Raw genomic sequence first — 13,384 nt, 5'->3', positions numbered from 1 at the left:
CGCGTTCATTGACTTATTTAAACGCAGCAAAACAAAGCAACGACCGATCATTACAAGTAATTTCATTACTTTTCTGCAAGAAACAATGGACTAAGTATCAAGGACACTTAAAACTCACACAGAACAAGGAAATATTATTTCACGTGCGTTACAAAACGTTTTAACACCTTCACAGTACGAAATATTTACTTTTATACATATATATATCACATACATATGGTAAATAAATTGTTATTATTCACGTATTATATGTTCGTTCACAAAATACACCACGACTATTTCTTCAGCCATCTTTCCAAACAAATCTACGATATTGGTATAAAAGGATAGCGATGTATTTGCCTAGGTAGAAATTGGACTAAAGAAAACTTCACAATAGATTCAATTAAGTTATAATGGTTTATCTGTTGTCACAGAACACAAATTCATTGACAGGACAAAAGAGTGGGAAGTTATAATCGCGTGTGGAATAGCAACTGTTGTTTAAACTCATTACCAGACACATGTAGGACAAAGCGATGACATAATATTGTAAATATTGTCCATTAATTAGAAAGGTTTTTGTGCCTCTAATGATTATAAAATAAGCCTTCATTTCTGTCTGTAGAACTGTATGCAAAATTATAATTTTATATTTAAGTCTATTTCATGCCCTAAAAGTAACTTCAGCAAACTCCTCAAACACATTTTAAGTCCTGTCACAAAATAGTTCTTGTTCCTTGAGTATAAATATAACATTACTCAAAAAATTAATTAGTTATGGTATGATATTTCATCTTATTACTATTTTCTAGTAATTTAGTAATATTTCTGGTCCTATACGAGGGACATAAGTCATAAGTGGTCACAATCTCCAGTTTTTTTATAATTGCAGTTGCACTCAAACAAAGATATGATGACAGTGGCCAACGAAATGACGAATCTCGGATAAAAATATCTCACTGCTCTTAACGCACTTGTGAACCAAATTACACTTGAAATTAAAAAGTCGTGTCATTTTTACGACTAACTCTCAACTCACTGGTTAAAAAACGCTACAACGCAGCGCCAAAAGTGGCGATGCTTTTGAGGCACAAACTGATCATCCGATACTGGAGAAGCAGTCTTCCAATCGAGCCCCATTATTTCACGACATTTCGTCGCTTAGGAAGAAAACGGAGTGAAGAATCTACAAGTGTAATTATCGAGATTACTTTGAAAAAGTTGGGTCAGTTCCTTGCAAATTGGAAGCAATAAGAAAAAGAAGAAGAACAGCTTTTTGAAAATAAACATATTTTGTTACGCTTACAATAATTTTATTATTTTGATCATTATTTGCTTTGTACAATATGACGTAGAGATGGTTGTGGTTGTTACAAACCGTCATGCATCTTTGCTTACGTGCAAATAGGAAAACATTGGGAACCACTGAGTTAGATGACTGGTTGCTGGGATGCTGCACCATGAAGTCTGGCATTACTTCACTGATGTTTCGTAGGTGCTTACTGTCTCTATCCACAGGATGCTAAATGGTTGAGTTATGGGAACAGGTCTGACAATGTAGAATCCTTTGCTTTGGGCACGTAAATGCTGTGTTTAATGGTGGCTCTTCAGAATTCCAACAAGGGCTGCTGCTTCTGACAGAGAACTGACAGCCTTCTACACACTACTGAGCAGAAGGTCATCAGTTACCTACCAGTGGAAGAATTCAGTAGAATTCGTCCTTACTTTCAAGTCCCTCTATGTGGTCATGAGGACAGCCTTGACCTGCTCAACTAATTCCCGCATCTGAACCCAATTTTTCATCCACAGCTTACTTAACGCCCTGATCATGGCGGCAGTAAGCTGCACTGAGATATTACTATAAAATTATACAAACACAGATCACAACATTCTATAGATTTAAACATCCACTGGTCTTGGAAGTATCTGTGCCAACCCTGTTTGAACAGAAGTTACACCTGCGATTTATTAGCGACTAATTCACTGTCTGTTGAAGAGTGCTAGGAAACATTGTTCTTCCTTCTCCATATTTTCCACTTTCTAATCCTGAACACATCAGTCCAAAGTCTCTTCCTTTCTTTACCCACTGAGGATAAATCTCTGGTTTCATCCACTTCTGTTGGAACATCTTTCTGTGCCTTGAAAATGAATAAAACTTGTGTAAGTATTCTGTATTTCGCGTTTTACATCGGCTCACACCTTAGAGAACAGCAAAAGTAATTAATACCAACAGCACCGAATATATTAAAACTCTGTACATGGAAAGTGTTTCAATTGGCCAATCTCATAATGTCGTAACTTGAGGCTTCAGGAGAGACTGGACACAAATCTGTTTTTGAGTAGCTAATCCAACATCCTGTCCAGTGGACACCTGGTGTTCTTTTCCTGTGGTAAAGTGACCAGTTTGTGGAAGGGACACCACATCTTCAGAAGGCATCAAATTTAAGAATGTGTAGAGCGTACAGCCTTTCAAACTTAAATGTCTTCATGGTGTGCTTCTTAGCCACACAAACAACTTCACACCCCTTTCGCTCTTTACATGAAAGTAAATAATGCTGCTATCACAAGATCTGCTTTTTACATCACTTAATGCAATAAATGTTACATGCATGCACACAGCGAAGGGATGTACGAAGAGTGTTTAAATTACTAATCTCGTGATATCACGCTACAGTAAATTTAAATGATGTGGTATAAGGGTTATGACTCAACTATGCTGTTTATTCAGGAATTTCAGTGCACTTCATGAAATAAACTAAAGTTTTAAAATTAACTTGCCTGTAGGTCAACCAGACCCACTACCAAAACGAAGTGCTTAATGCTTAAGCAGTGTAGCCAAACCTCTTGAACAAACTGAAATATTTCATAATTTTACCTGTACTTTTGTGTGGCTGTGAAATCTGGCTTCTTACTTCGTGAGAAGAGGACATTTCATAAGCGTCAGGTACTAAGTGTCTAGTAAAACGCCTGACCCTATGAGGGTTAAAGTAACCATGGAATAGAATATGTAACATAGGAAGGAACTTCTCAATTTATAAACGTCACCCACTTTCAGAAGAGCCAAATGAACGTGAGGGATGCAGAGAGAAGTGAAGACAAAATAGAAAGGGAGTGAAAGAAAGAAGACTGTGATAAATATTGTTACAGAACACAGAAACTGTGAGTGAACACTTGAAATGTAGAGGCTGTTCAAGTGATAATTTGTGAAATTCACTTCTTGTTGTGGCATACCTGTTGCTGAAGCTCTCTGACTTGCGTCTGCTGAAGGAGACCACTGTTGTCGGCCACGAAGTTATTTCTGCAATGCTTCTCTTTCTCATCATTTAGAGCATTATGAAATTGGCTGCACACATACGGAAAACAAAATACATACAAATTCTCTGTCTGACAGATGAACTCAGAGACCTAGGCATATACAACAGAGGATAGTAAAACTGACCTTAGAGGGACGAAATATAGGAATAGTTGGCATCCCTGCTATAGATATAAAACCTTTTCTGAGCTGGAAGAAATAATGATTCACCAGCCGGTTTATGGTGGTGTTTCATACCTTCTGGGAAGAATATAAATTAAAAGTATTTGAAAATAAAGTGCTAACCACCTACGAGTGATCAAGTAAGTGTGTAATTTAAGATATTATATAATATCCTGAACTGGAAATCATTTAAACCAATATAATGCAGAACATTGAAACTTTTACATGTACCATTGCAAATATAGTGAAATTTAGGAGACTGTTATGGGAAAAACAATCGATGCACACAATATTCGATGGGGAAACCTCTTTGAAGATGGCCTCTTGCAAAATCAAGAGGTAGATGGAAGGGCAGGATTAAAATGGTAGCAGCGAGGTAGATATTTAGATCATAGGGAAAAACACTGGATGGATAAGTGGGATTAAACTGGCTCAGACTCTATCTACTGGCTGTTTCTGATATTATCAGTGTTGAACCTTTTGATTCTAGTTCCATAAACATAGGTATTTAGGGTTAGTTTACTTGACAGATGTAGGATCCTATTTGAGTAATCCTTGAAGTATGTAGCAAATAAGAAATGCATATAATATTTTAATCTGTATATCCAAACATGCAGATCATTCTTGGGAGATGTAAGTGTTAGTAGGATTCAAATTTTAAAATAAACTTACAGAGGAATGGCATGAAGATGTAAACTTAAATAAATTATTTCAGAATTAAATGAAATTATGGCTTTTATGAATACAGTGGCGATACTTTTCAATGCACGATAACACATATTTTTTTGATCTCAAGATTTGTGACTTTTCAACAAAATCTGTGCAATGGAATTAGGTTTGGAAGAAGATAATTAAAGTTTGGATAATGTTATATAGAAGGAGAGCAGGATAAAAGAGGAAATGTATTAAATGCAAAACAAACCTCAATTCAGATTTTTCGTTTTCCTCCTTCAGTTCTGTCACTTCTTCCTCTCCCTTGAGGTGATTTGAATTTTTTTCATTTGTTAGTTGTCCTTCTGGTACTTCGACCTGAGATGGAAGCTGTGCAATTTCCAATTTTCTTGCAGACAAGTTTTGCTCTGATTCACTTAATTCGTGCGCATTCTCTAAACCCTTCAAATGTTAAATATAAATAAAACGTTGCTATTTGTGAATTAGAAGAGTAAAATCAAGCCTACGTCACTGTATTTAAATTAAAATTCTACCTCATTGAATGGTTATGTTGTTTCAGTGAGCAGAATGTGATAGGCCATAAAGCAAAGAATGAAGAAATGTCTTGAAGATCAACACTTAGTATAAATAATAAATAAATCTGACAAGTAAATAACATTGTCTGGGACATAATATTTCTGTATGTGAGAATGAAGATTTAGAGGTAAATTAAGGAGGTTAATTATATATATATTGGGCATAAAAGGCAAACACACAGAATTTTATCCTAAAATGATAACCATGAAACATAGAATTTCAGCTCTGCACAGCAGCATAAAATTTTCTATCGACCATAAGAGGCATGTGAATTATCTCTTCTTAATTATCTCATCTGTATTGTTTAAATGAACCTTGTGTCATTGTAGGTGTCAATTTCATATTATTAATCTGTTTGATAATGTTCTTAATGGAAATTAGGGCCTCAGGATGCATTACTGGCATTACAGAAGCTGATCACACCTCCAAAAGAAATTGCGGTTAATGTGTGGAGATAATTCCAAGCACATAGTGTTTTAGCACAGGGACGTCTTTACCCACTATACGAATTCGGGACTTCAGTGTACTTCGTAGTGTACATAATTCCAGTTTTGTTATTTCTGTGATAGCATATCATTTCTTTTCTCACGCCACATTTACACATTTAAATTTTGACAGAATATGGGATATGTTTCCTTGCTGATGCAAAATTCCAAATGAACTGTGGAGTGCAATCGTCAGCGCTTTCAAATCAGATATATTGTGTGTGGCACAAAAAGGATTAGAATAATGTTGTTACCTCTTCCAAGTCCCTGTCCTTATCCTGCTTACTCTTCAGTTCCTCTGTGATTGACTGCGGTTCCCCAGTCAGATTTATGTCCTGATTTCCAAGGAGGTTATGACCTGCAACATTGTTACATGCACAACAATAGTTTTAAGATTTCAGTCTTGTAGAAGGTGTGGTCCATAAAGAAAGAAAAATAAAGACGAAAAAAAAGGAGGAGATAAATGAAGAAATGAGAAAGGAAAGAAAGACAGAAAGAAGCAAACCAACAAAACTTTAAGTGAGAAATAAAAGTAAGAGGAAATATAAAGAAACAAAAAAGTAATAAAACTGAAAGAAAGTGGGGAAAAAGAAATTGAGACAAGGAAAACAGGAGGAACAATTAAGGAAGAAGAAATGAGAAGGAGAAAAGAAAGAAAGAAAGAGAAACAAATCAAAAATGAGTGTAAGTAGAAGACATGAAACAAAGAAAAACTATTTATTTTTTGTATTCTTTCAATGATACTGTCAGTAATGCAGACTATACAGCATCAAATTACATGATTATCAATGAACTGACGAGGAATGTGGCCTATTTTAAGGTACTATACTGGCATTCGCCTGGATGGACCCTGGCATATTTGATGACGCAAGAATGAAAGAAGAATGTGAGAAGGAAAGAAACAAGTTAGAAAGAAAGTAAAACATTGAACCACAGATAAAGACAAAGAAATAATTGACCTTCTCTCATGGTTGGTTTGCAGGAAGCTTGAGGCTACAGATTATGCTGGCTGAATTAGCAGGTTAGTGGATGACTCACTGCCTTTCTGACCAATAGACATAGTGACTCACTGACTCACCAGTTACTAATGCACAGTCATTTTGCAGGAAAACTGGCTGTTTTTTAACTCATTAAGTGACTGACTTCATAACTCAGCATGTGGCTCATTCATGACTGGTTCACTATGTAAATGATTACTGAAGAAAATTTCAAAAAATGGGGAACTCATTCAAGCAAGTCTACAGCTTGAAAATACTGTATCAAATATAATATTTATTCTCTGGAAAATGCCATGAAGAAATATCATGAAGGCTTTGGCTTACCCTTAACTGTGCTGACACCAGGATTCGGGTTGACTTCATCTGTTTTCTTGTTGTGTTGAGTGTGGGAGAAGGCAACTATTTTAATATCGCCTACTTCTAAATCTGTTCCACCTAATTTCATTATCTGGTCATGCAGTTCAACAAGGCTTGTATGCAATTTTATGAGTTTTTTCTGAAATAAAACCATGCACAATGCTTTATTTTAGCACCATTTTGCATTTAAATTCTTTGCTGTGTTACATACCCCTGTTGGTTTTGGTGGTCATTTGCAGCAGTTACCAGCACTCTGTTGGAAAGATAAATGTACTACATGTGATCCTGCAGAGACTAGTTTTTTCATTCCATTAAGTAGTCACAAACAACATAAAAAATGTTTGAAATAAAAGTTGTAGATGTCGATGAGAGATTAATATAATTCACTAGTTTTCTGTGTGATTTGCTATTTTATTGGAAATGGGTAATATCTGATTTAAGAGTGATTTAAAATAAAACTTTATGCTATTTTAAAGGGTTCTGACGATGGTCTTTTACACTAGGTATTACTAAATTCTTGGACTTTGTCCATCATCTGGTACATGTTGGACTCAGTTTACGCCGCTTCAATTTACGCCTCTCATAGATCACGATTGGAGTGGGTGATGAGTCATGACTCTGCCCGACTTCCTAGACACAGATGGTCCCGACATTGTGATAAAACTATAATACTGAGTGATAAACTAAAACCTAAAATTTAAATAACTAAACAAAAAATGGAATATAAAATGCGACGAGGAAAAGCAAATTACATTAATTGAGGAATTGATACAGTTCTAAAGCCATACTATAACTCATTATCAGAAAGGAAGAAAACCAAACAGACATCTATTCTAACGTTTTTAAATCGGTAAATTTTCCTTTTCTTAAACATTATACAATTTTCAATACATGAATTTCATAAAAGAAGATATTTTTCAAGAATTTTATGTTGATTACTAAAAATCTTCGAAACGAACCTAATGTATTTAGATATATTTTCCCATTACATTTTTGCTTCAATTTACGCCGGAAATCTCAGGAACCTAACCCTGGCGTAAACCGAATCCTGCCTGTATTCAAAAGAACAGAATGTTTCAGAACCTCGATCTGTTTCTATCCCCAAGTAAAACTAACCAGTGGCGCAACTGTGTGTCAACACCGATGTAGTCAATTATGTTAAATAGTTTGGACCAAAAACTTTTAGTGCATTTCCGCACTCCCTTTCCCTCAAATACTAAGTTTCAACTTGTAGATAGAATATAGACACAGTGATTACCAGCAGTTCTGTCATTTCATGTTATTCATGCAATGCGTAATATGAGATTCTCACCTGTTTTATAAGAAACTGGATTTTCATTGAAAAAAACTGCTTCTTTTTGATTAGGAACTCTGTTTCCATGTGATTCAGCCGATTCTTATAATCCTTCATGAAAATTTGTGTTCTTAATTTTGAAGCAGAAGGAGCAGTCCTCCTGCCTACTTGTGCGTATGGTGACACATAAGGTGCAAATCGTGAACCTGATATCATTCCACTCCATGTTATATTTTCCAGCCATCTTCTATTTCTTTCCTGAAAGAAACAGGATTATAGGTTAGGGAGAACCACATTCCCTGATATCCAAAGGGACCAGTGATTTTTTCTCCAATTCCATGTCAATTCCTTTTAACACCATTTCTAGATAAGTAAACATGAATCCACATGACCAACATAAGTTCATACCGCATATGTATGTACAACTTGTTTACTGAGAAATGCATTTATTTTATTTCAGTTTCTTTCTGGGAGTCTTCTGATTTGTGACAACTATTTTTTCCAGATAACTTGATGGAACTATAGCGTGAGCAGAAAATAATAATTAATCCAGTAGACTGTTCAATATTATGTCTTTGTCATTCATAATGTCACTGTTCTTCCCTTGGAAGAGGACACTTATCCTCTAAGGACATCTTCTGTTCATTGCAGTTTCCACCAGAGATGGATTTAATGGTATTTTGATTCAATGCTGATTGCACTAAAGTGTAATATGACAGTCAACCTAAATTTCTGCCTAGTTCTGACGTTATTAAATGATACTGAATCAGGTGCGTATATTTAGAGGTAAGGAAACGAATGTGCTACAAATAATTGACATGCAGTTACAATTTGGAAATATTTGACACTGTCTCAACCGCTGTTTAGCATCCTGTGGGCCTAAATCTACATTTTGCATTTCTTTTCAAATTCAAGAAAATATACAGGAAAATGCAATGAGCTTTGATAGTCTTAACCAGACTATGCAATACAAACACAGTTTCCGCATTTATTCTAGGACTAAAGGGATAGTACCCAGAGAGTACATTAAAAATTCTTTGTAATCGAAAGACTGTAGAAATATAATGTGTAAAGGAACAAGTTTGGACCGGACGCTAGTTATCAAAGTCTCAACTCTCTTCAATTTATCCCCCACCCCAAACATATTTGATTGTTACTGAATGATATTATTAATGGTGTTTGTTTATATGACTGGAAGCCTCTCCCTCATCGCTGGTTACACAATTTAGCATCCTGTGGGCCTAAATCTGCAATTTTCATTTGTTTTCAAATTCAAGAGAAAATCCTGGACAAAGCAATGAATGTATGCTGATGGTAGTTAAGACAGTTTTGTAGGTCTTAATTCAGTTCTAAAGGGTTCTGACAAAGGTAGATTGCATTTAAAGTTATTCATTATCAGGACTTTTTCAATCATATTTTCTTTAAAAACCACGTTTGTAGGTCTTTGCCAGAATATGCAATACAAAACACAGCTTACAACAAAAATCAGTTACGTGATCGTATCGTTACAACCAGGACTCATTAAATATGACACATAAATGCTCTGATACCAAAAAGACAATTTACAAGAAAATATTCAAGTTCGCTCAGCTCTGAATTAGTCCGTGGAACAAGAGGAATAAGTACAGACACATTTTAATTTAAGCAATATGAAGTAACATAAAATGATGGAAATGTAATACAAGGAGCTTCACAGCATGAACTTGTGTTAAATTGATTTGAATTGGAAGTAAATTTCCTCCATAACTTTTGGGGTAGACTCCTATGCCTAAATTTAATAAAGGATCATTTAGCAGATATTACTGCCCCATTATGCATTAATTTTATGTGCTCTGGGAAAAGAAACGGTAAGATGATGCAGTTTGTACTGAAATACAGAGTTCATGTTAACCACCTCAGCATTATGCTTGTACGCGTGTGTATGTACATAATGTATTGTAAGTTACGTGTTGAGATACGTTTCGATTAAATGAGTAAACTGTGTGAAGTGACTGCTCTGGTGACAGAGTCCCCAAATGAATACTTGGGCTAAAGACTCTGTTCAGGATATGCAAGCAAAGAAAATGTGATTAAATCAAGAAGGGTGAGATCGCAGCAAAATGCATGATTGGGGATAAACTGAAGGAACTTTGGAGAACTTTGAACAAGTGGGAAAGTAATATTGAAATGGCTCTTCAATGAATGGGGTGTGAGGATGTGGACTAGATTTATATTCTGCTCTTGGAAGTCAATTATATAAAAAATTTACCTTCTCATATTTTTTATCTTTACAGACATTGCAGCGTCTCCCGGCACCAAAAAAAGAGGTGGTCCGTTTATTATGTGGGACATGACCGTTCACTCCGTTGTCGTCCTTTGCCTCATACCTCAGAGTAATTGCAGAGCCTGAAGAAGAATCCAAAATGCATTATACATTACATTGTATTAAACTTAGAATTGCACACGTATTATGTAGGAAACATAATTAAAATGAGTAACACAGGCTTTATATGGAAGCTGAAAATTATATCTTTGAGAGGGGAACAATGACTGAATGTATCTAAACCTATGAGGCATCAAGCAAGCAACTTAGGTCATTATACGAGGTACGATCGGAAAGTTTCAAGACTGTGTCAATAGAGGGCGAACCGGATGTAGTACGAGCTTCTGCCGCTAGGGGGTGCGGCCTACATTCATAGTGAATCAGTGTGCCAGCCGGCATCATCAAATTAGCATTTGTTTCTTAGTTACGGGCGTTTTGGTAGTGCGATTTCGGAATGGCGGATTTTCATGAACAAATCAAATTTTGCCAAAGACTCGCCAAAACGGCTACGGAAACCTATGAAATGCTAAAGCAAGCATTTGGGGAGTCCGCAATGGGTCGTGCACAAACTTTTGTGTGGCATTCACGTTTTAAAAATGGCCGAACCTCTGTCGATGATGACGAGCGTTCTGGACGACCATCTTCGAGCACAACGCCCGAAAATGTTACGAAGATTCGGCAGGCCATTCACGAAGATCGACGTCGTACCATCAACGACTTGTGCGACATTGTTGGGATAGGCTATGGGACCTGTCAGCTGATTCTAAAGGAAGAACTCCACATGCGACGCATCATGACAACGCGCCAGCGCACACCGCCCTCAAAGTTCGGCAGTTTTTGGCCTCAAACACCATGGCCGTCATCCCGCACCCTCCTTATTCGCCGTGTGACTTCTTCCTCTTCCCAAAGATGAAAATTCAGCTAAAGGGAAGGAGATTTGAGACGATAGAAGAGATTTAGGCAGAATCGCAGATGGTGCTTGACAGGCTGACAAAGAAAGATTTCCAGGGATGCTTCCAGGCTTGGCAGCGGCGCTGGGATCGTTGTGTTCACTCCCAGGGGAACTACTTCGAGGGTGATGGATGAATTTAATACCTGAGATAAGTGTACGGGTTTTTATAGGCGCAGTCTAGAAACTTTCCGATCGCACCTCGTATAACAAGGAACAAAATTTATGATCAATAAAAGGTGAACTAGAGGTGTATTTGATTCCATGGCATGGGAATTAAAGGTGCAATAAAGTACCTGAGATGAGGACACACGAACAGCATAAAAAATTCTGATAGGGATATTTGTCTTAAGGACACAGATTTAGATTGTGGAAGGTGAGCGAAACTGACACAGACTTTGCCAACGCTACCGTACAATAAAAATAAATTAAAAGTAAATTTACATCAGGAGAAAACCCATACGTGCTCGACGATGCTTCAACTATTTATAAGTCCGAAAGAGGGCGGCCATAATTTTTTACATACCTTTTTTCACTCAAAGACAATTTATAAAACGTAATTTGCTGTAAATATGATACACTTCCTTTGCTCATTGTCATTATCAAAACAAAAGAATTATTTTACACTCATTAACAATAACCACGAAACAGTTTGTGATACAGAAACCAGTCTAAAACACGTAGTAACGGGCAAACGTCTTTATACGAGGTTCGATCGGAAAGTTTCAAGACTGCGCCTATTTAAAAAAGAAAACCCGTACACTTATCTCAGGTATTAAATTCATCTATCACCCTCGAAGTAGTTCCCCTGGGAGTGAACACAACGATCCCAGCGCCGCTGCCAAGCCTGGAAGCATCCCTGGAAATTTTTCTTTGTCAGCCTGTCAAGCACCATCTGTGATTCTGCCTGAATCTCTTCTATCGTCTCAAATCTCCTTCCCTTTAGCTGAATTTTCATCTTTGGGAAGAGGAAGAAGTCACACGGCGAATAAGGAGGGTGCGGGATGACGGCCATGGTGTTTGAGGCCAAAAACTGCCGAACTTTGAGGGCGGTGTGCGCTGGCGCGTTGTCATGATGCGTCGCATGTGGAGTTCTTCCTTTAGAATCAGCTGACAGGTCCCATAGCCTATCCCAACAATGTCGCACAAGTCGTTGATGCCGAATCTTCGTAACATTTTCGGGCGTTGTGCTCGAAGATGGTCGTCCAGAACGCTCGTCATCATCGACAGAGGTTCGGCCATTTTTAAAACGTGAATGCCACACAAAAGTTTGTGCACGACCCATTGCGGACTCCCCAAATGCTTGCTTTAGCATTTCATAGGTTTCCGTAGCCGTTTTGGCGAGTCTTTGGCAAAATTTGATTTGTTCATGAAAATCCGCCATTCCGAAATCGCAGGAGGGTCGGTGTAATGCACTACCAAAACGCCCGTAACTAAGAAACAAATGCTAATTCGATGATGCCGGCTGGCACACTGATTCACTATGAATGTAGGCCGCACCCCCTAAAGGCAGAAGCTCGTACTACATCCGGTTCGCCCTCTATTGACACAGTCTTGAAACTTTCTGATCGCACCTCGTATAAGCCGGCTGCGGGGACTGCAGCCCCGATACGCGCCGTACCAGTGAACAGATATAGTACTCTAATGAAACACGGTAATATTTGATTAAGAATGAACACATATTTATTAATGTACTTACTTTCTGCCTGAAGTCTAGGAACTTCGCACTCATAGTACCACATTCTTCCTCACACCGCTTTTCACACTCTGTTTACGTACTGTTTCTCAACAATGAAAAAGTTACTAACACATTGTTTATCAACTGCTGCTAGTCAACGGAAGATTTTGTAACAGTGATATTCGGGATATTCTGTTGAATATTACATAACCTCCCTCCCCTGCCAAATCGTATACAAGCGCAATTCGAAAAACTGCAGTATATCTGTGGAACCGGTTAAGCGAGCGCCACAGTGGATTAAAGTCAAATTAAAATTTGAAAGATAATCAACAGGTGTAACGTTTGTGTTCGTCTAACATCCATGTTTTCAGGAACAAGGATTCCTTCGGTCCAGTTATGTTTACTCGGAAGCCGAATGGGGAAATTTTGAAGCGAAAACAGGCCACTGGACCTCACGAGAAAAACTCTACTTCAAAAACTAATAAACAGTTATCAGCTCCAACTCATTCTTAACCTCGGCTCTAGATAGGGGTGGTTGGTTAGCGTCACGCCCCGGCCGAAAATACATTCGTAAGACCAAATACGAGTAGGATATAGAATACGAAATTTTGCACTT

The 13,384-nt window shown here is 37.4% G+C and overlaps 1 protein-coding gene and 1 long non-coding RNA gene across 3 annotated transcripts; one reads left to right on the top strand and one right to left on the bottom strand.

The window, feature by feature from the left end:
* Positions 1-1,768: 1,768 nt before the first annotated feature.
* On the bottom strand, positions 1,769-12,869 carry LOC110838322 (uncharacterized). 2 transcript variants are annotated; one of them, XR_002546062.2, is made up of 9 exons: positions 12,790-12,869; positions 10,088-10,224; positions 7,858-8,097; positions 6,513-6,684; positions 5,445-5,548; positions 4,380-4,570; positions 3,214-3,325; positions 2,858-2,955; positions 1,897-2,120 (listed from the first exon to the last, which is right to left on the bottom strand). XR_002546062.2 is itself a non-coding variant. In XM_022081429.2 (8 exons), exons 1-8 carry the CDS (start codon positions 12,830-12,832, stop codon positions 1,983-1,985), a joined length of 1,137 nt encoding a protein of 378 aa, XP_021937121.1. In that variant the 5' UTR covers positions 12,833-12,869; the 3' UTR covers positions 1,769-1,982. The 2 variants fall into 2 exon arrangements, 1 of the variants encoding a protein (XP_021937121.1); XM_022081429.2 differs by lacking the exon at positions 2,858-2,955 and having other exon boundaries at positions 1,769-2,120.
* On the top strand, positions 3,337-10,334 carry LOC110838323 (uncharacterized). The gene is made up of 3 exons (XR_015534345.1): positions 3,337-3,597; positions 8,491-8,609; positions 10,113-10,334. It is a non-coding gene; the product is annotated as an uncharacterized LOC110838323 (long non-coding RNA).
* Positions 12,870-13,384: the final 515 nt, after the last annotated feature.

The sequence above is a fragment of the Zootermopsis nevadensis genome, unplaced genomic scaffold, assembly GCF_977971745.1.
Source record: "Zootermopsis nevadensis isolate Lab colony 2312 unplaced genomic scaffold, Znev_1.0 Znev_ptg000009l, whole genome shotgun sequence".
Lineage (NCBI taxonomy): Eukaryota > Metazoa > Arthropoda > Insecta > Blattodea > Termopsidae > Zootermopsis > Zootermopsis nevadensis.
Note: the sequence above shows the minus strand (reverse complement) of the source record. Positions and strands in the feature narration are given on the sequence as shown.